Source organism: Accipiter gentilis, chromosome W, assembly GCF_929443795.1.
Source record: "Accipiter gentilis chromosome W, bAccGen1.1, whole genome shotgun sequence".
Taxonomy (NCBI): Eukaryota; Metazoa; Chordata; class Aves; order Accipitriformes; family Accipitridae; genus Astur; species Astur gentilis.
The window spans coordinates 2,375,551-2,403,309 of record NC_064918.1 but is presented as its reverse complement, the minus strand read 5'-3'; the positions used below and the strand labels follow the sequence as shown (position 1 = coordinate 2,403,309).

At 40.6% G+C, this 27,759-nt stretch overlaps 2 protein-coding genes across 13 annotated transcripts in view; one reads left to right on the top strand and one right to left on the bottom strand.

The window, feature by feature from the left end:
• LOC126035248 (junction-mediating and -regulatory protein-like) overlaps positions 1-27,759 on the top strand; it is a 440,369-nt gene that overhangs the window by 44,396 nt on the left and 368,214 nt on the right. For all 11 annotated transcript variants that reach the window (XR_007504873.1, XM_049793566.1, XM_049793560.1 and 8 more), the window contains exons 3-4: positions 14,249-14,399; positions 17,916-18,085. Coding sequence is in view for 10 of the 11 variants with exons in the window: in XM_049793566.1 (XP_049649523.1) it covers positions 14,249-14,399; positions 17,916-18,085 (321 nt within the window). In the remaining variant the exon portion in view is untranslated. The remainder of the gene's footprint in view (positions 1-14,248; positions 14,400-17,915; positions 18,086-27,759) is intronic.
• The window catches only part of LOC126035357 (uncharacterized), a 503,584-nt gene continuing 477,666 nt past the window's right edge, over positions 1,842-27,759 (bottom strand). For both annotated transcript variants that reach the window (XM_049793894.1, XM_049793893.1), the window contains one exon: positions 1,842-10,775. In XM_049793894.1, coding sequence (XP_049649851.1) covers positions 6,749-7,654 — 906 coding nt within the window. In that variant the 5' untranslated portion in view covers positions 7,655-10,775 and the 3' untranslated portion in view covers positions 1,842-6,748. The remainder of the gene's footprint in view (positions 10,776-27,759) is intronic.

Below are 27,759 nucleotides of genomic sequence, written 5' to 3'. Positions count from 1 at the left end.
AAGAATCATTCTTTTCTCCACTTGGCGTTCAGTCATCGCTGCGCTCATTCTCACCATCTAGACTCCACTTTTCCATCCCATCTGGTTCTTTGTTCTGCATGCTTAAAATAAACTGCAAACGCTATAGGAGTAAGAACCCTGTTTTCCTCACAGGTTTCTAAAGTACAACGATCCACATCAGGCACTGTAAGTAGTGTTCATTAACAATGTTTTGCAATATCACTAGAATGGTCACTCAAGATACAATGCTTCCATATGCTTGAATCAGAGTGTGATGGGTTGACCCTGGCTGGACGCCAGGTGCTCACCAAAGCCGTTCTATCACTCCCCCTCCTCAGCTGGAGAGGGGAGAGAAAAACATAACAAAGAGCTTGCGGGTCGAGATAAGGACAGGAGAGATCACTCACCAATTACCGTCACGGGCAAAACAGACTCAGTTTGGGGAAAATTAACTCAATTTATTACAAATCAACCAGAGTAAGGTAATGAGAAATAAAACCAAATCTCAGAACACCTTCCCTCCACCCCTCCCTTCTTCCCGGGCACAACTTTACTCCTGGATTTCTCTACCAAACCCCCCCCAGTGGCACAGGGGGATGGGGATGGGGTTTATGGTCATCACACGTTATTTTCTGCCACTTCATCCTCCTCAGGGGGAGGGCTCATCACACTCTTCCCCTGCTCCAGCGTGGGGTCCCACCCACAGGAGACAGTCCTCCACGAACTTCTCCAACATGGGTCCTTCCCACGGGCTGCAGTTCTTCACAAACTGCTCCAGCATGGGCCCTTTCCCTGGCGTGCAGTCCTTCAGGAGCACACTGCTCCAGCGTGGGTCCCCCACGGGGTCACAAGTCCTGCCAGAAAACCTGCTCCGTGGGCTCCTCTCTCCACGGATCCGCAGGTCCTGCCAGGAGCCTGCTCCAGCACGGGGTTCCCACGGGGTCACAGCCTCCTTCGGGAACCCACCTGCTCCGGCGTGGGGTCCTCCATGGGCTGCAGGTGGATATGTGCTCCACCGTGGACCTCCCTGGACTGCAGGGGGACAGCCTGCCTCACCATGGTCTTCACCAGGGGCTGCAGGGGAATCTCCGCTCCGGCGCCTGGAGCACCTCCTCCCCCTCCTTCTTCACTGACCTTGGTGTCTGCAGGGTTGTTTCTCTTACATGTTCTCACTCCTCTCTCTGGCGGCTGTTTCTCCCTGTCCCAACTTTTTTCCTTCTTAAAAATGTTATCACAGAGGCGTTACCACTATCGCTGATTGGCTTGGCCTTGGCCGGCGGCGGGTCCGTCTTTAGAGCCGGCTGGTATGGGCTCTCTCGAACACAGGGGAAGCTTCCAGCAGCTTCTTACAGAAGCCACCCCTGTAACCCCCCCTGCTACCAAAACCTTGCCACACAAAACCAATACACAAAGACACAAGAATCTTGAATTTTCAGGTATTTACTAATAAGCTGTATTGGGTTTGAGTGGCAAGGTTTTAGTAGAAAGAGGGCTACAGGGGTGGCTGCTGTGAGAAGATGCCAGAAGCTCCCCCCATGTCTGATAGAGCCAATGCCAGCCAGCTCCAAGACGGATCCACTGCTGGCCAAGGCTGAGCCAATCAGAATGAGTTACTAAAATGGAAAAAAAAAAAAAAAAAAGTTACAAGGATAATTAAGCTCGAATACAAATATCAGTATTTAGTCAAGATTGCCTATGCCTTCTGTAATTACTTTATTTAACATTTTTAGAGTTTTTCTGTATTAGGTATATGTGGGTTTTTTTGTGGGGAAGTTGTTTTAGTTTGTTTTTTAAGAATTTGGTTTTTTTAATAAGTTTTTTTTTTTAATCAGTTTAAGTTTGTTTGTTTTCAGAGTGAGATTAGGAGGAAATGAATTGCTTTGGCTACAGTCTTTGAGAACAGTGTTTAGTGTCCTCTTCTTTTGGAGCAAGACATAAAAAATGGAAGATGTATCATCTGGGTGGGTGTTAGTTTTCTGCTGTTGCTGTGAAACTTTAGGCAAGAGACAAGCCTACAGGAGGGAAGGGAGAAACAAATACCAAATTCTGTGTGCTCAGCAGAGGCTTCTTAGAGTAGGACAGCCGAATTCTTTGCAGATTCCTTCTTTGAAAAAAAACCAGAACAAAAGCTCATAACAAAGTTAAAGCATTTAGAAGCTTGAAAATGCAGATTAGTGTTGTCCATGATAGAAGTCTTTTTTTCTTTTTATCTTTTAACTTGATTGTATGCTAGATTTTCAGGTGTATTTTGCCTCATTTAGTGTGAAGGATGGATCATTTAGTATGGGTGAGGAATCAAAGCTGTACTGTGAAGCACTTACTTAAATATTGCTGAATTTGGAAAACATAATGAAAAAGGTAGAAGACTATGGAAGGAGAAAAGGATGGCTTATTATGAAGTGGAACACAACTCTGGAGAACTGACTTTTGCCAAAATTTGTATTTAATTATGTACTAGTCATCTGACCCTAGAACAGTGCATTCAGCAGTGATGTTTCTCCTTTTTTGGGGGCTCTCAGCTTCAGAAACCTAGTTTTGTTTGTAGAAATGCTTAATATTTGTAAGTGCTGCTCAAATCCATGCGGACCTCCTTCTAAACATGGCAAAATGCTTACCAGATATCATGCGTTCTTGAAAAAAGTGGACATTGCAAACACAACAGTGTTTGGGACCTACTTTTTTGTTTTTTTAAATAATATGGGAATAATCCTGCTCGCCCCAAGGCCTTTGGGGGGGACACAAGTAAAAGCCAATTTGTAATGAACTGTATTATCAAATTGAGAAATGCTCACCAAAGAAGCAATTCTGTACTCAGTTCAAGATTAAAATGTAAGATACGCTTACTAGACATATTCTGTATGTCTAGTATGACCGTATTTTGTATGGTAAGTGTGAAAAGTTGTATTGATAAGCCAGCCAAACACTCAGAACTATAATTATGTTCATGGAATGCTAGAGAAGGTATAATAAAGGAATTGAAGACAGTATTGTAATTTATATACACTTAAAAGCTGTGCTGAATTTGTATAGGCATTTTTAAATGTCACTATTTCTGGACTGTTGCTGGTTTAGATGTAATAATATGTAAAGACATTCAACCAGTGAGTTTTAGCATGTTAATTTCACTGTTTGGATTACTGGTCCATTTCTTCTGATTTCAGACTCTTGGCTGTAACACAGCCATCAGGCAAGTGAAGGTCGATATTCAAATGCTGTATTATATGTTTTGGGCTATCTGTGTATTTCCCCCAAAATTCTGAAGACAAGTATAAACTTAAAACCGGAGTGCAAACAATATTTATAGATTATTTTATCTAGCATTTTGAATTCTAAATGGATTTTAAGATGCTCTTTTTGCTAGAAATCGGACTTCTAATGAACTAGAAAAAGCTGTAATATTTTTGATCTTAAAAATATTTCACATTTATACCCACAAATTTTTCATTTATCAAAAGGGATCATTTCCCTGTGAAAATTTAGCAATTTTTTTGTATGTTAAGAATATACATTGCCATAGCAGAAAAGTGGGAAGTAGTAGGCATCAGTAGCTGGAAAACCAAAGGTGAAATACTTCTCCCAAAATTTGGAAGAAGCAGAGTTAGCTACCTGTGGTCTGGTGCCTTTGATTTCAGAGAGTTAAATCTTTTTTCTTTTCAGATCCTCCATATATAGTGCAGTCTTCTTCTGAAAGTATGGAGGGGAGGGACCGGTTCTAGTGGTTGATATTTGGCTATAGAACCTACTGACAGATTAATAGGATCAAGCCTTAACCCTTTAAGACCAAGATATAAAGTAGTCTTTGATACAGGTTACCAAATCTGGTTATTTAAAAAAAAAAAAAAAAAAAAATCTTTCAGAAGAATAACTTCATGTGCAAAAAAAACCAAAGCCTTTTACGTATGTACAGTTGTATCCACTGGCCTTCACAGAGAGAAAGAAACTATCTTCTTAATTTGTATTTTTATGGTCTTATAATTGTGGACCAGTACTTCACAGTCATGGTGAGTAGGCACTGTGTTTGATCAAACCCCAGGTGAAATCAATGGGAGGCTTTCTTTTGTTCATGCTTTTTTTCCTTTTTTTTTCTTTTTTCTTTTTTTTAAATGTGCTTGGTATTAGACTATAGATAAAATGTAAGATAAATTGTTTTATAACCTACACATAGATGCCAGCAAAACTTTGACACAAGCATTCTTGAAGGTCTGAGTTGGACTGGATTTGCTTAACTGAGCACTGATAATATCTTGATACAGGTGAGAGACTACAGTCATCATTACCTCTCAATTCATCTTCAGGAAATGAGAAAATTAAAATGTAGTTATACATTAAATATATTTAAAAGCACTCTTAGTTTCATTGCATACATATTTATTATCTTCACTGACATGTTAATTCACTTGAGCGTGAGGGGGTTTTAAGGACTTTAAATATACTAATGTTGAGGTCTAGCACTAGAAATAAGAGAGCAGCATATAGCTTAATAATTAATTTTTTTGAAATTGTAGAATGCTTTATTAGTCTATGTTGTGCTTCTCTTTCAAGCTCCTTTAAGCAGATACTAGTGTAGTTAAAAATCTAACTGTGGCTCAAACGTCTATAGATTTATTTGTTGGTTTAATACTTGGTGGTGAAGTGCAGTAGTGAACCTTATAGCTAATTTGACTTTGACTTGTGTAAAATTAAATACTTTGAAATAAATTATGTTGCACTGAATGTTTTAACTTTTGGTTTAAAAAAAATGTTTTCGCAAAGTATGAAACAAGTTCAAAGGAAAACGTAAGTTTAGCAATGAGGATAGCTAGCAAAATAGAGAGAATTACTTAAAAAATACTTAGAGAAATACTTGGGGGAAAAAAATCTCTCAGAGTCAACTGAAGATGTGTTTGGGAAGGGAGTGGGCATCAGTGCTTCATACTCTTAATTTGTAGTCTTGCTCCCATACATCAAATGGATGAGTTCTGTATTACTAAATCCATGTTTTTATCATTGGCTCTAGAATAACTGATGTCTTAGTGAGCTGGTTTCTGAACTGTGCGGGGGTTTTTTGGTTTTTTTGGGTTTTTTTAAGTCTCATAATATTTTTGAATGCATGGTGGTCTTGCAGTGAAAAACATGAAAACAAAGCTATATAAAGTGCATTGGAGGACACTAAAGCAAGCACTGATTTAAAATGTATAGATTACTTGGCATGGCAATCAGCTCAACTTCATTCCTAAGTTTCTTTTGGTATATCTGTAGCTGAAGATGTGTCCTCACATCATCAGAAATCATAGATAAGCTTGGCTTTTGAAAAACCCATAGAGCAGGGAATAAATGGTAATCTAAGTTTATGCAAAATGGCTAGATTTGCAAATGAAGGTAATAAACTTTGTTGAAACTATTGTTTTCTTGTTTGAGGAACTGGTATAATATGCTGAATTATGCTGTGATAGTCTTTATAGTCTCAAAGTCTGTTTAGGAAGGGCTGTATGCCAGTTTCTGTTTACATCCTAAACTATAAATCCTGCAGACTTTTTATATAGCTTTTCTTTATGTGAACTCATGCCAAAATGTTTTGCTGACTTAAAGTCAGGATTTTATGGGCTTTCTGAAAAAATAGTGCTCTAAACAGGCGATCTGATGGAAGGCAGGCTGGTAGTCTGAGTCAGTGAGGAACCTGAACTCTTGGTATGAGATTGCTAACTACAAAACTGTGGCATGTATCTGATCACTTAAATCTGCCTATCTGCAAGGTGAATGGAGTACAAAACTGCTCTGGATGTTCAACTGTAAAACTGACCAACAAGACCTTGTAGAAAAATCTCATTATGTTTGAATGCCAAAAGTTTTGGTTGTGTTTTGTTGGTTTTTTTTAAAGTTCCCTCACAAAAGGCTGGGCTGGATAACAAACAAAATGGCAGGTGAAATTGTCAATAAATGTAATGCATGTGCAGAAAGGTGATGACAACCTCCAACAGTAAAACTTAACAAAATCCTATAGTTGCAGGCCTGTTTCTTATGTCTTCTCACAGTAAGCTTACTTTACTCTCTTCAAAGTTCAACATAAGAATCTGAACTTTTCCGGAGAATGTTTCTGTGCTCCAGTAGAAGAGTCTTGCCTCTCTGATTCATTCTCACTTGCTCACAGGCTAGACTAGGGACCTCCCTTCAGTTTGTTTCCTCTGAAGAACTCATTGGTTTTCTCTTGGAAATATATCCATACAGTGTAGAACAGTGTTCTTTTATGTTCTGTTGCTCTGAAGCAATAGCCGATGGAAATAGATGTTTACCCGATGTATTGAAGTTAATGGCTTCTGCTGTTTCTTCCTCTTCTTGTGTGCCTTCGAACAACCACCTTTTGTGAAAGCTGTCATAATTTTCTTAGTTTCAAAGCATTATCTGAAGTAAAGCTTGCAAAACATGAAAGTCTTCAAAAGTGAGTCTCATCTTCACACACACAAAAAAGAATTTTATCTTAGCCAATTTTACCACGAGGCTTGATTTCTTCTCAAAGAGAATATAGGTGGTTTTTTAGGAAGAATTAGCTGGAATGGGCTTTTTGAGAAAATGATGACTAGAAGGGAAACTATATTTGGCTATGTGATCTAGTTATGAGATGAGAAGTTTTTCTGTTAGACCACACTTTCTCCAGAAATTCAAGTCTAAATGAGGAACTTACAGACCAAAAGGCGAGTTTGAGAAAATGCTAGGGAACCGAAAAGCCTTTTAGGTTAGAAAAAACGTCAACTATATCAGAGATTCTTAATTTTTAACTAAAATAATTTTTTACTGAATTGAAAGCAGATACATATTGTATTGGGTTTGCATGGCAAGGTTTTGGTAGCTGGGTGGCTTCTGTGAGAAGACGCCAGAAGCTTCCCACATGTCCAATAGAGCCAGTGCCAGCCAGCTCCAAGAAGGACCCACCGCTGGCCAAGGCTGAGCCAATCAGTGACGGTGGTAGTGCCTCTGGGATAACATATTTAAGAAGGGGAAAAAACCTGCTGCGCAACAGCAGCCGGAAGAGAGGAGTGAGAATATGTGAGAGAAACAGCCCTGCAGACACCCAGGTCAGTGAAGAAGGAGGGGGAGGAGGTGCTCCAGGCACCAGAGCAGAGATTCCCCTGCAGCCCGTGGTGAAGACCATGGTGAGGCAGGCTGTCCCCCTGCAGTCCATGGAGGTCCACGGTGGAGCAGATATCCGCCTGCAGCCTGTGGAGGACCCCACGCCAGAAGAGGTGGATACGCCTGAAGGAGGCTGTGACCCTGTGGAGAGCCTGCACTGGAGAAGGCTCCTGGCAGGACCTGGGACCCCATGGAGAGAGAGGAGCCCACGCTGGAGCAGTCCATTCCTGAAGGACTGCACCCCGTGGAAAGGACCCACACTGGAGCAGTTTGTGAAGAACTGTAGCCCGTGGGGAGGAGTCACGTTGGAGAAGTTCATGGAGGACTGTCTCCCATGGGAGGGACCCCACGCTGGATCAGGGGAAGAGCGTGAGGAGTCCTCCCCCTGAGGAGGAAGGAGCGGCAGAGACAACATGTGATGAACTGACCACAACACCCCAGTCCCCGTCCCCCTGCACCGCTCAGGGGGAGGAGGTAGAGAAATCAGGAGTGAAGTTGAGCCTGGGAAGAAGGGAGGGGTGGGGGAAGGTGATTTGTTCTTATTTCTCATTATCCTACTCTGATTTGATTGTTATTAAATTAAATTAATTTTCCCCAATTCGAGCCTGGTTTGCCCGTGATGGTAATTGGCGAGTGATCTCTCCCTGTCCTTATCTTGACCCACGAGCCTGTTGTTATATTTTCTCTCCCCTGTCCAGCTGAGGGAGGGAGTGATAGAGCGTCTTTGGTGGGCACCTGGCATCCAGCCAGGGTCAACCCACCACACGTATGTTTAAAAGAAACATCATTTAGATCACAGCACTTCTTAGTTTTTCTTTCCTCACTCTGTCCGTTTAAATTCTCTGGTGCCTTTTTTTAGTCATATCTAACGTGGACAATAGTCATTCTAATAATATGTTTCTGTTTAGTTTATAAAATGACCTGTGCTCTTTTATGGACTATAAAAATGAAAGATGCTGGCATCATAAAGGTATGCAGTGAGCAAAATGAAGCATAAACATGTTATGCATGCATTGCAAATTGTAATGGAATGCAGAAGCACATAAGAACTTCCTTTAATTCCCTAATGAGAGTTATTGTCTTCACATATTGTCCTGGTTTCAGCTGGGATAGTGTTATGTTTTGGGTTCAGTATGAGAAGAATGTTGATAACACACTGATGTTTTCAGCTGTTGCTAAGCAGCGTTTAGACTAAGTCAAGGATTTTTTCAGCTTCTCATGCCCAGCCAGCAAGAAGGCTGGAGGGACACAAGAAGTTGGGAGGGGACACAGCCAGGACAGCTGACCCAAAGTGGCCAAAGGGATATTCCACACCATGTGATGTCATGCCTAGTATATAAACTGGGGGGAGTTGGCCTGGAGGGGGCAGATTGCTGCTCGGGAACTAACGGGGCATCGGTCGGCGAGTGGTGAGCAATTGCATTGTGCATCACTTGTTTTGTATATTCCAATCCTTTTATTATTATTATTGTCATTTTATTATTGTTAATATTACCATTATTAGTTTCTTCCTTTCTGTTCTATTAAACTGTTCTTATCTCAACCCATGAGTTTTACCTTTTTCCTTCCGATTCTCTCCACCATCCCACTGGGTGGGGGGAGTAAGTGAGTGGCTGCGTGGTGCTTAGTTGCTGGCTGGGGTTAAACCACGACACATATATATTTATTACAGGTGATTATTTATTGAAGAGAATATAGGAAACAAAGTCTTCAATACTCATGAGCCTGATCACGTTGCTATTTAATGGTCCATGTGTGTTTCCCTTTTCCTCTTTAAATTCTCAGCTAGGATAAACTGTAGGTTTGAGAGAGTGGTCTCTTCCTCCATTTCATGGAGGTGTTGTAGGTGGGGAGGTACGTTCTTCATAAGCTGCAACCTTCAGAGGCGGGTTCTCTCTCTTTCCTCCCCAACTTTTCTCCTTATTACAGCTGTGGTCTTAATTAAACTACCATTTTTTTTCCACGGGCTTACTTTCTAGTTCCTATGATAAGATACAACTCTACATAATTTATATGTCCTATATAAATATACCCAAATTATATTATTTAAATTGAATATTATGTTTTAATATATATTTGTATATATTTGCTGCAGTGGCACTGTACTGGGCTAAACAGAATCCACTGTCAAGGAAGGATAGTCTAAACGAAGACACTGGAACATAATGCTCAGCCAGCCATTTGGCAAGGGGGACCATGTATATTTTCCCACTATGTCTCAGTTGTTCATCTCTGTTTTTCTCTGGTGATTGTCTGTCCTGCCCTGTAAGGATGACGGGCATAAATTTCATTAATGACTGAGAGATTATAATAATTTTCTAGGTAGGTTGCACTTGAAAACTGATAATTCTTCTCTCAAGTGATTGGTAATTGTCAGTATTTACATTCACAGTATGGCTATCTGTTTTTTCTGGAGTTTTTTTCCCCCTGTTTCCCCAGAGTGTGCCAGGAGCATGGCCAAAAGTGGCTGTTTGCATGCCCTCTATCTTTTTTTTAATCACAGTTATTGATCTTAGATCATAAAGAATGATATTAATTACCTTTGGAAAGGTTGCTAGCAGTATTTTCTTTTACACTGGTTTTGGTTGTTTTGTGTTTTTATAACTCAATTTTTCTTTGTTACATTTCTTGATGGAGAAATTGAATCAGGTGGAATGCACTGGCTGGATGGGAAGAGATTGCTTTTCCCCTGGGGAGCACTGGAGCACGTTCAGGTCAATGGAGAGGCTGTCAGAGGCCATAGAGCGTGTATGTCAGGCAAGCCCAGAAAAGGAAGCCTTGAGCTTGGGCAGGAACACCACTTTGGTACCTTGGAAGCTGCAATCTCTATTCTCTTCTATTAGGTCAATGACTTTCTGAGAGGTTTGCAACTTCCAAGGTACCAAAGTAGTTTGCTGCCACTCAAAGTCATTGACCTAATAGAAACAAAGATGGGAAGCAAGGACCTGCCTTTAAGGACATAAGCGTAGTAGGGCTCCGTGTTATTCAGCAGCATTAAGAGCAGCTACAGTAAACACCTCTAACATAAATACCCATCAAAATGGCTACGTTCTTTTCTCCCCAACACGGGTTGCAAAGTGGCACACAACTACTGGCTTTGCCTATTCTTTTTGCTCGAATCAAAATCTTGATTGCTTCCTGCAAGTTGAAATACATGTTATTCTAGCATATACTTTCCATATGAAAGTATTCTGAGTAGTTAATAGAAACAAATTTATTTGGTGACTTCTAAGTAATTAAAGGTTCCTTTAAAGCTAAAAGGTAAACCGAATTTTAAATATATAGATTTAATAATACATAGTATTGTAATTGGTACTCTGTAAAACAACTTTTAATAAGTAGTAAATATAATCCATGAAAATTCTGAGACTTGGAAGTTGTATCTTGTCATGGTTTCAGCCCAGCCAGTAACAAAGGACCACGCAGCTGCTCGCTCACTCCTCCTGCCCCCTCCGGTGGGATGGGGAGGAGACAGAGGAGAGAAAAGGAAAAAACCTGGAACCTCGAGGGTTGAGATAAAGGCAGTTTACTGGGACAACACACAAAAAAAATTACAACAACAACAACAACAGTACTAATGAAAGAGTATACAAAAGGAGTGATGCACAGTGCAACTGCTCACCACCCAGAACCTGGCACTCCCCCACTTCCCCCACTGAAAGTCGAGAGAGCTCCCCTTGGCCCACTCCCCATTTATATACTGAGCATGATGGCACATAGTATGGAATAGCTCCTTGGCTAAAGAGTGACAAAGATCCCTGTGGCTGAGGACTCTTACTCCAAGAATCAGCCCAGGAACCTGGATCTCCTGAGCATTTGCAGCTCTTCATTTTCAGGACTCTTTTCCCTTATTCTTGAACTTTCTCATTCTAAATTTGTCACCTTGAACCTCAGTTGCCTCTGGCTGGCAAATCTGTTAAATGGTTGTTGGGACAAGCAGTGTATCTGGTCATTGATATCCTAAACAATAGCAGTAAGGACTAAACTTAGCATTTCTTTATGGTCAAATGGTCCAGCTTATTTTCCTATTAACCTAGGCTGCTTGTCAGATGTAAAGGAAACAAGCTTATCAGTTTAAGGTTCATCCTCAGCTCCTACCTAGCTCCCTTTCTTAAGGAAGCAGCTGGGGTTTTTCACCTGTCGAAGACTGTGCCCCACTGGTACTTGGATTCTGTCTTCACCCGTTGAATGGACATTCCCTTTGAAACAATGAGAGCCTGCCATTTCATGGCTTTGGAGTCAGGAAGTTAACATTTTGTGTGTGTGTGTGTGCCTTATCCAAGCTGCAGAATGCAAAAGCCAAAGTGTCCCTCTGTATTGTCCTTGCATATCATGAATGTTAGATGTGCTTTGGTCTTTTGCTTGTACTACAAGATGCTTCAAGAAGAATCCTCACGTATTCATTTTCATGGTCAATAATTCTAAGTTTGACTGTCTTGCTAGATAACAAGCTGTGTAGGTATAGGCTATAAGACTGCTAAGCATCAGGGCAGGTCAGCTCAAGAAGCACTAGGGAAATGCTTCTGTCCTGTGTATCTTTCTGGGGTTCCGTTCAGGCTTTTGTTAAGCACACACTATTGCTGCAGCCTCAAGGCACGATGTTCGTCTGTTCTTGTTCATGTAACTACTTGAGGACTCCCTTCCAGACAGTGGTCATTTGTGGAGTATGCTGCTCTGTGTCTTTTAAATGTGAATGTGTATATGAACAGATGCATAAAGGGAAAGGGAAGGTACTTATCAGTAACTGTACCACCTTGAACTGGTCCATCCTCATAAATGTTTACAGCTCCATCTTCCTTGTTTCCCCAGTTTCTAAAGCTTTGCAGGACCATGATCATCTGCTTAAGGTTGCACATAAATATGCATACTTGTATGGGTATTGCTAAAGCAAAGGCTTCTTTGGGTTTTCTGTGCTTTGCCATATGAATACCCTCAGCATGAAGGACTGTATGGATGACATACTTAGGACTGTAGTTAATGAAAAGGTGCTTCCCTTTTTTCTTACTTGTAAATACTTGCTCTAGGGAACAAAGATACAATTGTATTGTGCCTTCATAAATCTCTAGCTTGTACTGTGTGTGAGTTACTTTGAGGCTTCTTATTCTCTTAGGAATGATGGCTAACAAGAATGTTACATTACTCAGTGATCCCATGTCAATTCCAGTATCAAATTACCTCATCTTTACCAAAGAATAGAAAAGTAAGACTTTTAACTGTATTGTTTTTATCTTGCTTCTCAAAGGAACTTGCTGTTTCAGAGTTCTGTGTAAATGGAAAGCATTAACTTCACCAGTCATCATTTACTGGTACATACATACAGTTTGAAGTTTATTTGGAAATTCTTGTCTGTCCATTCATAAGCATTCCCTGTGGCAATCATGGTACATATGTGCTTCATCAAATTACATGTTACAACCTATCTAGTAAAATTATTATTCACTTATCATTTATTCCCTTTTTTTTCCCTGTTGCCTTTCTAAGGGTTTTGGAAATATATAAGAAGTAGATTAAAATATCTTATTAAACTACTTTAAACATTTTTCAAGAAATGAACAATTACATAGAAGGCATCCATATATTTTTACTTTTTAAAATCATCCCTCTAAGAGATGGTCTAAGTGGATAAGCAGAGGTAGATCCTGAAGAGTCACTTAAAAACCTACTGTTTGTAGTTTAAGAATAGAGTGGAATGGCTCTTTGAGACCAGATGGACGCTTTGTTAAATGAAGATGAATATTTGAGGCATTAGAACTTCAGGTTAAAATATCTGGTGACACAGAAGATTATGAGCGCTTTGGGGTTTGGGGTTTTTTGTTTATATTAGTGAGGTGTCATCTTGACTGATGTAAATGAAAAATATTCAAAATTAAGGCTTTGGTGTTGCAGGAACAGGCTTAAATATTTAATTATTAGATATATAGTCTGTTGTCTGCAGTGGGACTATTTAATACGTTAACTTTTAAAAAGTGTGTAAAAAATTTTCAGTTTTGGGAAAGCCATATTTTTTTATTAATTATTAAAAGAAACTCCAAATCTTTTACTGGCTTCAGATAGTTGTCTCTTAAAAATAAAATTGCTTTGGTCTTAGCAAGGAAAAGATATTTGAACTCCCAGTCACTGGGAAAATATGTTTTAAGAAGTTATCTATAACAAAGGAAAACTACTAAAATGTTGATGACTACTTCCCACTACCCCAGCACATCCCCCTGTTTCCAGCTTCGTTCTGACTAAAGAGCATTCATTTACTTCAGAATGGAATCTTAGAATTGTAGAATATCTCAAGTTGGAAGGGACCCATAAGGATCATCGAGTCCAACTCCCTGCTCCTCACTGGACTACCTAAAACTAAACCATATGGCTAAGAGCATCGTCCAGACCCTCCTTGAACTCTAACAGGCTTGGGGCTGTGACCACTTCCCTGGGGAGCCTGTTCCAGTGACCGACCACCCTCTCAGTGAAGAACCTTTTCCTAATGTCCAATCTGAACTTCCCCTGACACATCTTCATTCCATTTCCACGTGTCCTATCCCTGGTCACGAGAGAGAGGGGATCAGCACCTCCCCCTCAGCTGCCCCCCTTGAGGAAGTTGTAGACTGCGATGAGGTCACCCCTCAGCCTTCTCTTCTCCAAGCTGAACAAGCCAAGTGACCTCAATAAGCCTTGCCCTCAAGACCTTTCACCATCTTGGTCACCTTCATCTGGACACACTCTAATAGTCTGATGTCCTTCTCATATTGAGGCACCCAAAACTGCACACAGTACTCGAGGTGGGGTTGCACCAGTGCAGTGTAGAGGGGGACAATCCCCTCCCAGGTTAATATTTCAGGCTGGAAGAAAGCCTGGATGAAGCATGCTTGTTATCTGAAGATAATAAGATATTTAACAAAAAGATATTGGCAGATCAAATTTACATTTGAGTTTGTCATGCTTCCAGTGAAAATAGTAATGAAACTGTGGATATACTTTTTCAGCAGAAAGGAGCACTTAAAAGAGTTTTTTCTGCTGAATAGAAGCCATGGTGATTTGCTGGTAGTTTTCTCTCATTTATGTTTTTCTTTCTTTCTTGGCCACTCTGAAACTGGTTGCTGTTGGCAAAATAGCAATGATTAATTGTGTTGTTGATTATGGACTTATTTATTTTCAGATCTCGGTAGAGAATGACTACCTAGGCCCCAGAAGAATTGAGAGTCTGCAAAAAGAAGATGCTGATTGGCAGAGAAAAGCCCACATGGCTGTGCTTTCTATTCAAGATCTTACAGTTAAATACTTTGAAATAACAGCTAAAGCACAGAAAGGTAGCTATTTTTTACTATCCTATACTTCAAATAAGAAATCTTTAAAAGTTTATTTAATGTTTACCATGTTCTGTATCATACTGTGTGATTGATTTATTTTTTTTCATCAGTCCTCCGTGAGGAAAATGCAGTCATCAATCCCATTTGTTTTTTCTTCTGTGTCTATTTGTATTATTTACAAATAAGCCTTTTCAGAACATCATCAGAAGTGAGCAGAATAGAAATTTTTAAATATAGTTTCACAACCACCTTCTCAATGTGACTGTATTAGCTGCATTGTACATTTGCAAAGTATTTAGGGAGCATAGAGTCCCTGAAGGATTCTGTCTTCTATACTGGATATGGCAGACCACCATAGTAAGTGTTTATTACCTTTCAATTAATTTCCTTTTCCTGTCTCCCCTGCCTTTCAGTAATTTTTTCATAGCTCTAAATATTAATCAACATCTCAGTTTAAGTACTCAGTGAAAGCTGCTCTGTTCTTCAGAAATCTTCATGGATATAACCTTGGCATTTCTATACTTGAAGAATGTGGTAGTTTTACTAAAGAGTTGGTACAGTTAAACTAGGTCATATGACTTGCATATTCATCTTGCGCTTTCATCCTTGTACCATTTTAACCTAAGTAATTAGTTTAATAGGGCAAACAAACCTGAGGATGTGGTTTCATGTCACCTCTTTTAGTTTGACTGTGGGCTACCGCTGACAAAGTTTGTTCCACTCTTTTCCCTGTCTGAGTGTGGGTTCCTGTTTGTTTCTTTGCCTTGGTGATAGTGATTGTGCAACCAGATAAATGAGCTGTACCCATGGGAGAAAATCTTTTTTGATGGGTAGGTTCCCTGTCATCTCCCTGCATGACTGCTAGATCTGTCTTCAGAAGAAGTCACTGCAAAATTATTCCCTTCAGTGACGACCCAAGTTAAGGATAACATGAAACTCCACCTTATTTTGAAAAAAATGACTAAACCAGTTCAAGTGTGTTGGAATTAATTTATTGCAGCAAATTCTAAATGTATTTAATCAGTTTGGTTCCTTTACTAGTATGACAAAGGCAAGTAAAATACCCCATTAGTTGATAGAGAATGTATATTTATAGTTACTTCAGTTTTGTTTTGTTTACATGCTGTTTCTATGTACAGCAGTCAAGATTGTGGGGAAAAACACTGGGAAATGAAATGCCTGGAGACTGTTGACAACTGTAGACCTTTGGTATACAGATTGCTTGCCTTTTTTGTTATGTTTTGGGTTTTTTGGCCTCTTGTTGATCACAGGGTGGTCTTACATACCAAAATATTAACAGATGACAGAGGAAAAACACATGAGAACAAAAAGGTATTTTTTTATTACCTAACAACAGCATGTAATATCTTCTAGCACCTAGGGACTGAATCACAGAATCATAGAATGGTTTGGGTTGGAAGGGACCTTAAAGTTCATCTAGTTTCAACCCCCCTGCCATGGGCAGGGACACCTTCTACTAGATCAGGTTGCTCAAAGCCCCATCCAACCTGGCCTTGAACACTTCCAGGGTGGGGGCATCCACAACCTCTCTGGGCAACCTGTTCCAGTGCCTCACCACCCTCACAGTGAAGAATTTCTTCCTTATATCTAGTCTGAATGTACCCTCTTTCAGTTTAAAGCCATTACCCCTTGTCCTATCACTACATGCCCTTGTAAAAAGTCCCTCTCCGGCTTTCTTGTAGGGCCCCTTTAGCTACTGGAAGGCTGCTATAAGGTCTCCCCGGAGCCTTCTCTTCTCCAGGCTAAACAACCTCAACTCTCTCAGCCTATCCTCACAGGGGAGGTGCTCCAGCCCTCTGATCATCTTTGTAGCCCTCTTCTGGACTCGCTCCAACAGGTCCATGTCCTTCTTATGTTGGGGGCCCCAGAGCTGAACATAGTACTCCAGGTGGGGTCTCACAAGTGTGGACACTTATTTAGCTAACAGTCACAAGAGCATTCCAGATGTCTTTAGAAGGCCTTGAACAGAATAAACAAGAAGACAAAAAAAAGAAAGATGCCAATTAGAAGAACACAGGTGCACATTCCACAATAAAGGGAACTTGGCACAAAGAACCTCAATTCGGCAGTTTATCTTGACCAATTAGACTGAGACAAGTTTCGCATGTTTTAGTTGATATAACCAATTACGTCCTATGTTTATGCGCGTGTACAGAGTTAGTATAACCAATTATATCTTATGTTTATACACGTGTACAGTGTCGATATAACCAATCATATTTTATGCTTGTGCGCGTGGACACCAAATGCTTGCATGCAGCAACCAATCAAAGCTTTTAAGGAACTTAGAGAATTGTATAAGAATGATCAGCTAGGCTCAATAAACTGGCAACTTTGATCATCATATTGGTGTCCTGTCGTCCGTCCCCGCATGGTATTTCTCTACACACGAGAGCAGAGCAGAGGGGCACAATCACCTTCCTTGACCTGCTGGTCATGCTTCTTTTGATGCAGCCCAGGATGGAATTGGCTTTCTGGGCTGCAAGCACACATTGCTGGCTCATATTCAGTTTTTCATCCACCAACACCCCCAAGTCCTTCTCTGCAGGGCTGCTCTCAAACCGCTCATCCCCCAGCCTGTATTTTTGCTTGGGATTGCCTTGACCCATGTGCAGGACCTTGCTCTTGAGCTTGTTGAACTTCACAACGTTCGCACGCTACCCCTTTGGTTCTGTGACTCTCATGGCCTTTGCTTTGCAAAGCTAAGTGTACAGTATCATGTGATTGTTCTGTATATTAAAAATTGTGAAAGTCTCATGTGTCAGCCTAAATGATGTCTGGGGCTCAAGAAAAGTCTGAATCAAGCAAGGGACTACTGCTACTCTGAACTCTTACTGAAAAGATTCTCATTCATCTCTGCATATTAAGGGCAGATTGTACTTTGTTTAGTTAATTTGAATTAATTTTGTAAAGCAACCTGCATTTTGAGGTTAAAAAAATAGATATTCTCATTTAAATTTAATTCAGTATTCTTACAGAATCGCACTTGAGGTCAAACCGAATTTTTTGTTTTAAATTGTAATTCATATTTCACTCTGCAGATTTGTGTTAAACTTATGACTGTGCTGTAAAAGTTATCAAGGGAAACTGGAGACTTTAGTAGCTGATGATTGGGGCTTTCCAAAGCAGGGAAAATTTGGGATTTAGTTTAAGGCCCCATGATAATATTAACCGGATACTTTTATTAAGTGAAGATTTCTGAATGTGTGGTTCAAGTGTTCAAGTACTGTGTATTCAGAATGGTTCCTCTGTGGGTAACAAAAATTGGAATTATAATGGTTAAATGATCAACAAATAGCTAATTGCATATTTACACAAGTCCTAAGAATACTTACATCTTGGATATGAAGGTTAATGCTCTGTAGAATGACTATTCTCTGCTAAGAGAACTTTGTATGTTTTTGGATACAAATATGTGCATAGTCTCTACAGTAGAATTACTAGTAATCTGAAGAGTAGACTGGTAAGCTGTCTGCTTTTTCTTCCCTTCTCTAGCTGTGTACGATCGAATGCGAGCAGACCAGAAAAAATTTGGTAAGGCAGCATGGGCGGCAGCAGTGGAACGTATGGAAAAGCTTCAGTATGCAGTTTCTAAGGAGACTTTGCAGTTGATGCGTGCTAAAGAAATCTGTTTGGAGCAGAAGAAACATGCACTGAAGGAGGAGGTAATTTTTCATACCAATAAATAGAAAAATAAAACATGCGGGGAAAAAACCAAACCTTGAAGAATGTTGATGTATTGGAGGGTGGGGGGGGAACAAACAACAAAAACGAACAGACTTTAAAGTCATTATTTTTCAGCTTTTAGTAATAAAAGTCTGTATTGTAACTTTTACCACATTCTACCATGTTAGGCAAATGGAGTTGCAGTGTAGGTGTGGTGGGTTTTGTGCCACTTATTTATGTTTTCTGTTCACCTTTTCCTGGTTAGTCAATCAGGAAGACAGTTTTTACTGTTAATGCTATCCACTGAGATTAATAAAATGAAGAGAAGGGATAGGAACAGAAATCTGCTGCTATGTAATCTCCACACTTTATCTCTCAGAGGCATGATCACCTTTTTGGAGTAGTTTTGACATTCCAGATGCAAGATACAGATGACTAGCCTGTTTTACTGCACTCTCTTTGTCTCTGCTTACCCTAATTTTTAAGGCATTCTTCCAGCTAGCTACAGCTTTCCTGAGGAAAGAGTGCATGCATTAAACTGTGTTTAAATGTCTTAGCAGAAAAAAACCCGCATTTATTGGATTTTATGACACCTCCTCAAAAGCAAAAATATTACAAATCCTCTTTTAAAATTTGCTATCATATGAATATTCCATGCTAAGAGCTTTCTGTCATACTAATATTAATTTACATTTTAACCAATCAGTTGCTTGTTTTTTAAAGCACTTTTCAAATCTTTCAGCAAAATTTGACTAAACTGGTGGCTCTGTTATGAAAAGGTTATCCAGAGAACTCATGACTTTAGCACTGTATAGATTGGTAGGTTTCCAAGCTTGATAGACTATGTGCCTATTTTAGGACCTTCTGTAGAAGACAGCTTGATCTGCAAGGAAGAGAGAGTACATGCAAGACCCAGAGCACAAAACTAAAAAGTTTGCTTCATTTCAATGCTCTTTATATTTAGAAAGCCAAGAGTTGTCTGGAAACTTGAGTTTATCAGGCTGCTGCCATCCTTGGCCAAGAGTTGATGAGACAATCCAGCAGTACCAATTGGAAATATTGTATTTAATATATTCAGATGTTTAGGGCAGCCATGCATTGTCTTTTCCCTAGCACATCTTATTTTTCTCCCAGTGGCGTCCTTCCGTGAATTTTTGTTGAATGAGATCTCAGTCTGGTAAATGAATGATTGCTTGTTTTGATGTGTAAAAACATTAGGGGCTGGATCAAAAAAGTAGAGATTTGTTGTAGTATAGTGAGAGGATGGAGGGCTCTGAACTGAGAGGTTGGGGCTTTTTGGGAAGGAGGAATGAGGAACATCTGATGGGTGTGCATGGGCATGGTATTTTGGGATAGTGTGTTACAAGGTATAGACAGCTCTGGGTCAAAACATGGTTGATGGGGAGATATCAGGACCAACTTCTGTTCCGAAATGTCATAGCCCTAAGTATGCAGAGTTGGATGTGACAAAAGTGACTGGGAATCCCATACTGGAGAAGAAGGGTTGCAGTCTTATTGTAAAGAAAAGTGATACAGTTTCTCCTTTAAGCTTAAGAAATGAAGACCTTCCTGCTGTGTTTGGTTATATAAATTTGCCTCCACTGAGTAGGAAAGGGAGACACATGGGAAATAATATACTTGTTTTTCTTGCACTTAATAATTCCCTCTTCTCCAAATTTAAAGCCACCTTGCTGATTGATTATTTTTTTTATTTATTTAAGATGGACAATAAAAATGCCCTTGTTTCTGTAGTTTTCACTTAGTATGCTAATCGGGCACTTTTTTGTTTCCTAAAATGTGTTCACACTGTAAATATCTAGAAAGCTACTACATTTTCCAAGTTATGATATGCAAATCACCTGTCTTTCTCACCTTAATAATAAAATGGATTTCTCTATAATATTTTAAAAAAACTTTTATGAATAATTGCCTGTGCAGGAACAGCATCTTCTGATTTTGGTTTCAATACAGAGTTTTCCAAGTACTGTGGTAGTTCAGTTGGAGAAGATGGAGATAAGCACAAAAATTTGCAACCTTGATAAAGCCTATGTAAGCTGGAGTTAAGGGCAGGCTGTGTTAGAAGGACCACTGTTGGAGCAGAGTGCAGGACATTTGTTAATGTAGCACAGCAAGGATCAATCTCAGAATTGTTCTTTGTGTTTATTACTGATTATCTCTGTCTTGGTGTGAATATATCTTTTAGTTTAAAACTTAAGAAATCATATTGGATATCATGTCACCCCTGACTCTTGACAGGCCTACAGAGACCTAGCACCACCTGTTCCTCTACCTTCCACTTGTATCAGCAAGTATCTGTAGCATTATGAAGATCTGGGACCAAAATTTCCCAAAGCCACTAAAGTCATACCTCTGCTGGACATGCTGCAGCCTCTCTTCTGCTCTGTGCGCCTGTTCGGTACAGCAGATAATTGGTCTGCCAACCAGCTGTACTGAGTGCATACACTTCAGGGGGACTCAATCCTTCTGTTTGGAGGGAATAGATATTTGTGAAGTACAAGAAACTATTTGATTCTTTTGAATCTTCATGGATGTTATTTAGTGGATAAAATAATATAAAACTGCTGAAGTTGGCAGTTGAACTTTAAGAAGAGTCCTCTTTTTAATACTTCACTTAATTTCTTTGTCATTGTGACAAGCTCCTATAAAAAGTAAACGAAATAAATGTATTTGCTTTTTTCGTGTATAGGTTGTTTGAAGACTACTCCAGTCACAGGTCAAAAACTGCTTGCAGAAGCTGTCCATGTCAATGATGGTGTCTTTTAAATAGTGATAGGGTCTTCTGAATTTCAATAAAATGACAATTTTAATATTTTGATTTATCTAGGAAAACTAGAGATTCTAATATATCACTAATGCATCTTCATATGTGAAAGGAGGGTAATTGCAAGTATAGTGTGGTAAGGGTTTTAAGCAATTCAGGTACAGTAGGAGGAGCTGTATATGGGCTGTAACTTTGCATATGTAGATACTTGGAATTTGAGCAACGTCTGTGAAGTCTGAATTGAAGAGAAAATTAGGTTAGTTATGATTTTTTAATTTTATTTTTATGTTAGCCCTATGGTTATCTGTACTTTAAAAAATTAAAAGAAATTACACAAATTACATATTGCACTGTTTTATTTTCCTGATTTGTACCTCTTAAGTTCCATCTGTTGTTGTTCTAAATTTTTTTTGATGGGAATGATGAAAACTTTCCTTTTCAGGTAGACCAGAGTGCTTTCGTGGATTGGTTGTCAAGTCTTGTCCTCATGACAGTAAATTGAAACATTAAATCACAGTGAGAATCCTTTGTAATTCTCTAATTATGTAAAATAGTTTGGACAAATGGAAATGAGTGACTGGAGACTTAAATTCCAACAAGTCCCTTCTTGCATATATATGATTCAGTAACTAGTTTTCACTTTTTTCCTTTTAGAAGCATATAGTTCAGTTCTAAAGATACACTTCAAGAACAATTTTTAATTTACATGATAAATGTTTGTGGTGGGTTGACCCTGGCTGGATGCCAGGTGCCCACCAAAGTCGCTCTATCGCTCCCCCTTCTCAGCTGGACAGGGGGGAGAAAATATAACAAAAGGCTCATGGGTCAAGATAAGGACAGTTTAATAAAGTAAAAGTAAAGGTCGCACGCAAAAAGCAAAGAAAAACAAATGATGTTATTCTCTACTTCCCATCAGCAGGCGATGTCTGGCCACTTCCTGGGAAGCAGATGGTTGCTCCGGAAGACAAAATAATGCCCCCCTTCCATCTCCCTTTACTTAGCTTTTATATCTGAGCTGACGTCATATGGTATGGAATATCTGTTTGGTTAGTTTGGGTCAGCTGTCCTGGTTATGTCCCCTCCCAAGATCTTGCCCTGCCCCAGCCTGCCATTGAGGGGGGGGCAAAAAATGTTGGAGAGACAGCCTTGATGCTGTGCCAGCACTGCTCAGCAGTAGCCAAAACACTGGTGTGTTATCAACACCTTTCTAGCTACTGATGCAGAGCACAGTGCTATGAGGGCTGCTATGGGGAGAATTAACTCCATCTCAGCCAGACCCAATACAATCTCCACCCATTATTCCATACCATTTGCGTCATGCTCAGGTCCCACATAATTAAATACACATATCTTCTAACCATGCCATTGTATTTAATTTTCATTACTGAAATCCCTTCTTACCAAGACTTACAACTGAAACTACATACTTAAACCACTTTTATACCCAACGTAAAGATTTATACATTCTTATTAATTACTATCCCCTGTCCTTTAAGAGATAGATATTCCATGGGCGTCTTCCACTCCTCCAGATGTTCACACACAGGTTATGACTTGGGACCCATCCATCAAGACGAGTGGTCAGGACAGGAGAAGCAGTATGTTTGATCGTTGGGCAGCAACACCGGCTTCGTTTGGGTCACCGATGCACTTGTCTGGTTCCCTGCGAAGTTCACTCCTCTGCAGTTCAGGTCATTCCTGCTACATTACTTTCTAGAACATACAACTCACATCACAGATTATTTTTCCCCCAAGGTTAAATGTCCTTGAGGCACACACTGGGTCTCCCCATCCTTCCGCATTACCCACCAAGTACACCCAGGTCCCTGAGCAAAGACAATCCCACGAATGGGTTTGCCTTTTCCCATGGGAGGAGCAATTCACACTGCCTTCCCCAGCCACTTCCCCATGTGCACTATGGGGACCTTATCTCCTCCCACAGTATGTAGGGGTTTTGTTTGGGCAGGACCAGGATGGTTAGCAGATCCTCTGGTGTTAACTAGCCAAGTGGTTTCTGCTAAATTTGTATCCCAATGCTTCCATGTCCCATTGCCTAGTGCTCTCAACATAGTCTTTAACAGTCCACTATATCTCTCAATTTTTCCAGATGCTTGCGGGTGATAGGGTATGTGGTACACCCACTCAATGCCATGTTTGTTTGCCCAGGAGCTTATGAGGTTATTTCGGAAATGAGTCCCATTGTCTGATTCAATTCTTTCTGGGGTACCGTGTCGCCATAAAATTTGCCTTTCGAGGCCTAAGATGGTGTTTCGGGCAGTGGCATGGTTTACAGGATATGTTTCTAGCCAACCAGTAGTTGCTTCCACCATGTTGAGTATGTAGCGCTTGCCTTGGCATGTTCGTGGCAGTGGTCCAATGTAGTCAATTTGCCAGGCCTCACCATATCGAAGGCCCAGCCACCGCCCTCTGTTCCAGGGAGACTTTACTCTGGTGGCTCGTTTGATTGCAGCACATGTTTCACATTCATGAGTGACCTGTGTGATGGCCTCTATGGTCAGGTCCACATGTTGCATCTCTCCCTAGATGTCCTGATGTCTCATGGGCCCATCGAGCTACAAATAGCTCACCCTTACGCTCCCAGTCCAGGTCCACCTGAGCTATTTCTATTTTGGCAGCCTTGTCTACCTGTTCATTATTTCGATGTTCTTCAGTGGCACGGCTTTGGGGCACGTGATCATCTACATGACGTACCTTTAGAGTCATGTGTTCTACACGGGCAGCAATGTCCTGCCACAATGCTGCTGCCCAGATGGGTTTACCCCTGCATTGCCAATTGGTCTTCTTCCACTGCTGTAGCCACCCCCATAGGGCATTAGCCACCATCCAGGAGTCAGTATAGAGGTAGAGTACCGGCCACTTTTCTCATTCAGCAATGTCTAGGGCTAGTTGGATGGCTTTCACTTCTGCAAACTGACTTGACTCGCCTTCTCCTTCAGTGGCCTCAACGACTTGTCGTGTGGGACTCCACACAGCAGCTTTCCACTTCTGATGGTTTCCTACCATGCGACAGGATCCATCAGTAAACAAAGCATAACACCTTTCATCTTCTGATAACTCATTATATGGTGGTGCCTCTTGGGCACGAGCCACCTCCTCAGGTGATGCTCCAAAATCTCTGCCTTCTGGCCAGTCCATGATCTCTTGCAGAATTCCTGGGCGGTTAGATTTCCCCAGTCGAGCCCGTTGCGTGATCAGTACTATCCACTTACTCCATGTAGCACTGGTTGCATGATGTGTAGAGGGGATGTTTCCTTTGAATATCCAGTGTAGCACGGGCAATCGTGGTGCCAAGAGGAGATATGCTTCTGTACCAACAACTTCTGAAGCGGCTTGAACCCCCTCATATGCTGCTAGTATCTCTTTTTCAGTTGGGGTGTAGTGGGCTTCTGATCTTCAGTACCCCCAGCTCCAAAACCCTAATGGTTGACCTCGGGTTTCTCCTGGTGATTTCTGCCAGAGGCTCCAGGTGAGACCATGCTCCCCAGCTGCAGTGTAGAGTACATTTTGTACATCTGGTCCTGTCCGGACAGGCCCAAGAGCTACTGCACGAGCCATTTCCTGTCTGATATGCTCAAAGGCTTGTTGTTGCTCAGGGCCCCATTCAAAATAGTTCTTTTTCTATGTTACTCGATAGAGAGGGCTCACAAGCTGACTATAACCTGGAATATGCATTCTCCAGAACCCCACAAGGCCTAGGAAAGCTTGTGTTTCTTTCTTGTTAGCTGGTGGAGACATAGTTGCTATCTTGTTAACCACATCCATAGGGACATGACGGCGACCATCCTGCCATTTTATTCCCAAGAACTGAATCTCCTGTGCAGGTCCCTTGACCTTGCTTTTCTTTATGGCAAAACCAGCTTTCAGAAGAATCTGAATTATTCTTTTTCCCTTCTCAAACACTTCTTCTGCCTTGTTGCCCCACACGATGATGTCATCTATGTATTGTAAATGTTCAGGGGCATCGCCTTGTTCCAGTGCTGTTTGGATTAGTCTGTGACAAATGGTAGGACTGTGCTTCCACCCCTGGGGCAGTCGATTCCAGGTGCATTGGACACCTCTCCACGTGAAAACAAACTGTGGCCTGCACTCTGCTGCCAAAGGAATGGAGAAAAAGGCATTGGCAATATCAATTGTAGCATACCACGTGGCTGCCTTTGATGCCAGTTCATATTGGAGCTCTAACATGTCTGGTACAGCAGCACTCAGTGGCGGTGTCACTTCATTCAGGCCGCGATAATCTACTGTTGACCTCCATCCTCCATCAGACTTTTGCACTGGCCATATGGGACTATTAAAAGGTGAATGAGTCTTGCTGATGACTCCTTGGCTCTCTAGGTGATGAATCAGCTCATGGATGGGAGCCAGGGAGTCTCAGATTGTGTGATATTGCCGCAGGTGCACCTTCCTGGTAGCGACTGGCACCTGCTGTTCTTCAACTTGCAGCAATCCCACAATGAAGGGATCTTTTGAGAGGCCAGGCAGGGTAGATAACAGTTTGATCTTCTCTGTGTTCACAGTGGCTACACCAAAAGCCCATCGGTACCCCTTTGGGTCCTTGAAGTACCCTCTCTTGAGGTAGTCTATGCCAAGGATACAAGGGGCCTCTGGGCCAGTCACAATGGGGTGCTTTTCCCACTTGTCCCCTGTCAAGCTCACTTCAGCCTCCAGTATAGTCAATTCTTGGCATCCCCCTGTCACTCCAGAGATCCAGATGGATTCTGTGCCTCTGTACCCTGATGGCACCAGCGTACACTGTGCACCAGTGTCTACCAAAGCCTTATACTTCTGTGGGTTTGATGTCCCAGGCCATCGAATCCACACAGTCCAGTATATCCTGTGATATTTTCATAAACAAAATCATATTCCATAAAAGTACTGCTTGGGTTTTTTAAGAATGTTTTTCATAGTTTCATAATTCTAAGAGTACTTTCCTTTCTGTACATTAGAACTGAGCATGATGTCAATGGTATAGAATAAGGGGTGGATACTGTCCTGGTTTCAGCTGGGATAGAGTTAATTGCCTTCCTAGTAGCTGGTATAGTGCTATGTTTTTGAGTTAGGTATGGGAAGAATGTTGATAACACACTGATGTTTACAGTTGTTGCTAAGTATTGTTTAGACTAATGTCAAGGATTTTTCAGCTTCTCAAGCCTAGCCAGCAAGAAGGCTGGAGGGGCAAAAGAAGTTGGCACAGGACACAGCCAGGGCACCTGACCCAAACTGGCCAAGGGGTATTCCATACCATGTGATGTCATGCCTAGTATACAAAGTGGGGGGAGTGGGGGTGGGGGGAATCGCCACTCAGGGACTAACTGCCCGTTGATCAGCAGGTGGTTAGCATTTGCACTGTGCATCATTTGTACATTCCAATCCTTTTATTATTACTGTTGTGTCCTGGTTTCAGCTGGGATAGAATTAACTGTCTTCCTAGTAGCTGGTACAGTGCTATGTTTTGAATTCAGTATGCGAAGAATGTTGATAACACTGATGTTTTCAGTTGTTGCTCAGTAGTGTTTAGACTGTAGTCAAGGATTTTTCAGCTTCTCATGCCCAGCCAGGGCACAAGAAGTTGGCACAGGACACAACCAGGACACCTGACCCAAACTGGCCAACAGGGTATTCCATACCATGTGATGTCCCATCTAGTATAGGAACTGGGAGGTGGGGGCGGGGGAATCGCCGATCGGGGACTAGCTGGGTGTCGGTCAGCGGGTGGTGAGCAATTGCCCTGCGCATCATTTGTTCATTCCAGTCCTTTTATTACTACTGTTGTCATTTTATTAGTGTTATCATTATCATTATTAGTTTCTTCTTTTCTGTTCTATTAACCCGTTCTTATCTCAACCCAGGAGTTTTACTTCTTTTTCCTGATTTTCTCCCCCATCCCACTGGATGGGGGGGAGTGAGTGAGCAGCTGTGTGGTGCTTAGTTGCTGGCTGGGGTTAAACTATGACAAGCGTGAATCAGAGATATATTTTCTTCCAATGACTTTAAGTATTTAAGTATATCTTGGATTTCACAACTGTCATTTTACTTTTGTCTGAGTTGGATGTGTTGGCAAAAATAAGAATTTTATTAAGGATTCTATTCAAGAAGGCATGAATAGTTATTTCTGGAAAATTAATCTTCTTCTGTAAGTAATACACAGTGATTTTGGTAAAGATGCAACATATTTTTCAGAAAAGTATGTTTCACCTTGGTAGCTTTCCTTGTCTTTTTTTTACTTTTTCTTTCTGTGACAGCTTTTTGGAAAGGCTAAGTAAGAAACTAAAATTGTGAAATCTTTGAAGATTTATTTAAACATATTTGAGTTATTATTTTTAATAACAGATTAGGAATACTTTTGCTTTCTTCTCTTTCAGTGTTAAAACTGGCAAACTAAAATTGGCACTAAAAATGACAATTTTATTTTTTTCTTTAACCTTACATTAAATATTTGTATAATATTCTCCAGTTCAATCAAAAGTTCAAAAATGCTTTGAAATAAAAACTATTTTAAGTGGTCATTGTGTTTAAAGAAAACAAAAAGCAAAAGTTTTTAAGGACCTCAAGTGAAGTAATGGGGTGCATTCTATAGATAAAACTTATAATCATAGTTAGGCTTTTAATAATGCAGTGAGAAATTATTAGAAAATTACTCATAAAAAAATGATAACCTACTTTGGATATAATTATCAAAATCCCACATAAGTTTTTGGGGTTTTTTTTGAATAACATTATTAGAACATAATTTATACTGTTTTTCCCAGAGAATGACTGGGTAATCTAATTTAAAGAGTATTAAAGAGGGCAAACCCCAGCATTTGAAGATACTTTGTTTCTTTGTTTGTTTGGAGGATTTTGTGCATCACTGACACTTAGTTCCCATTT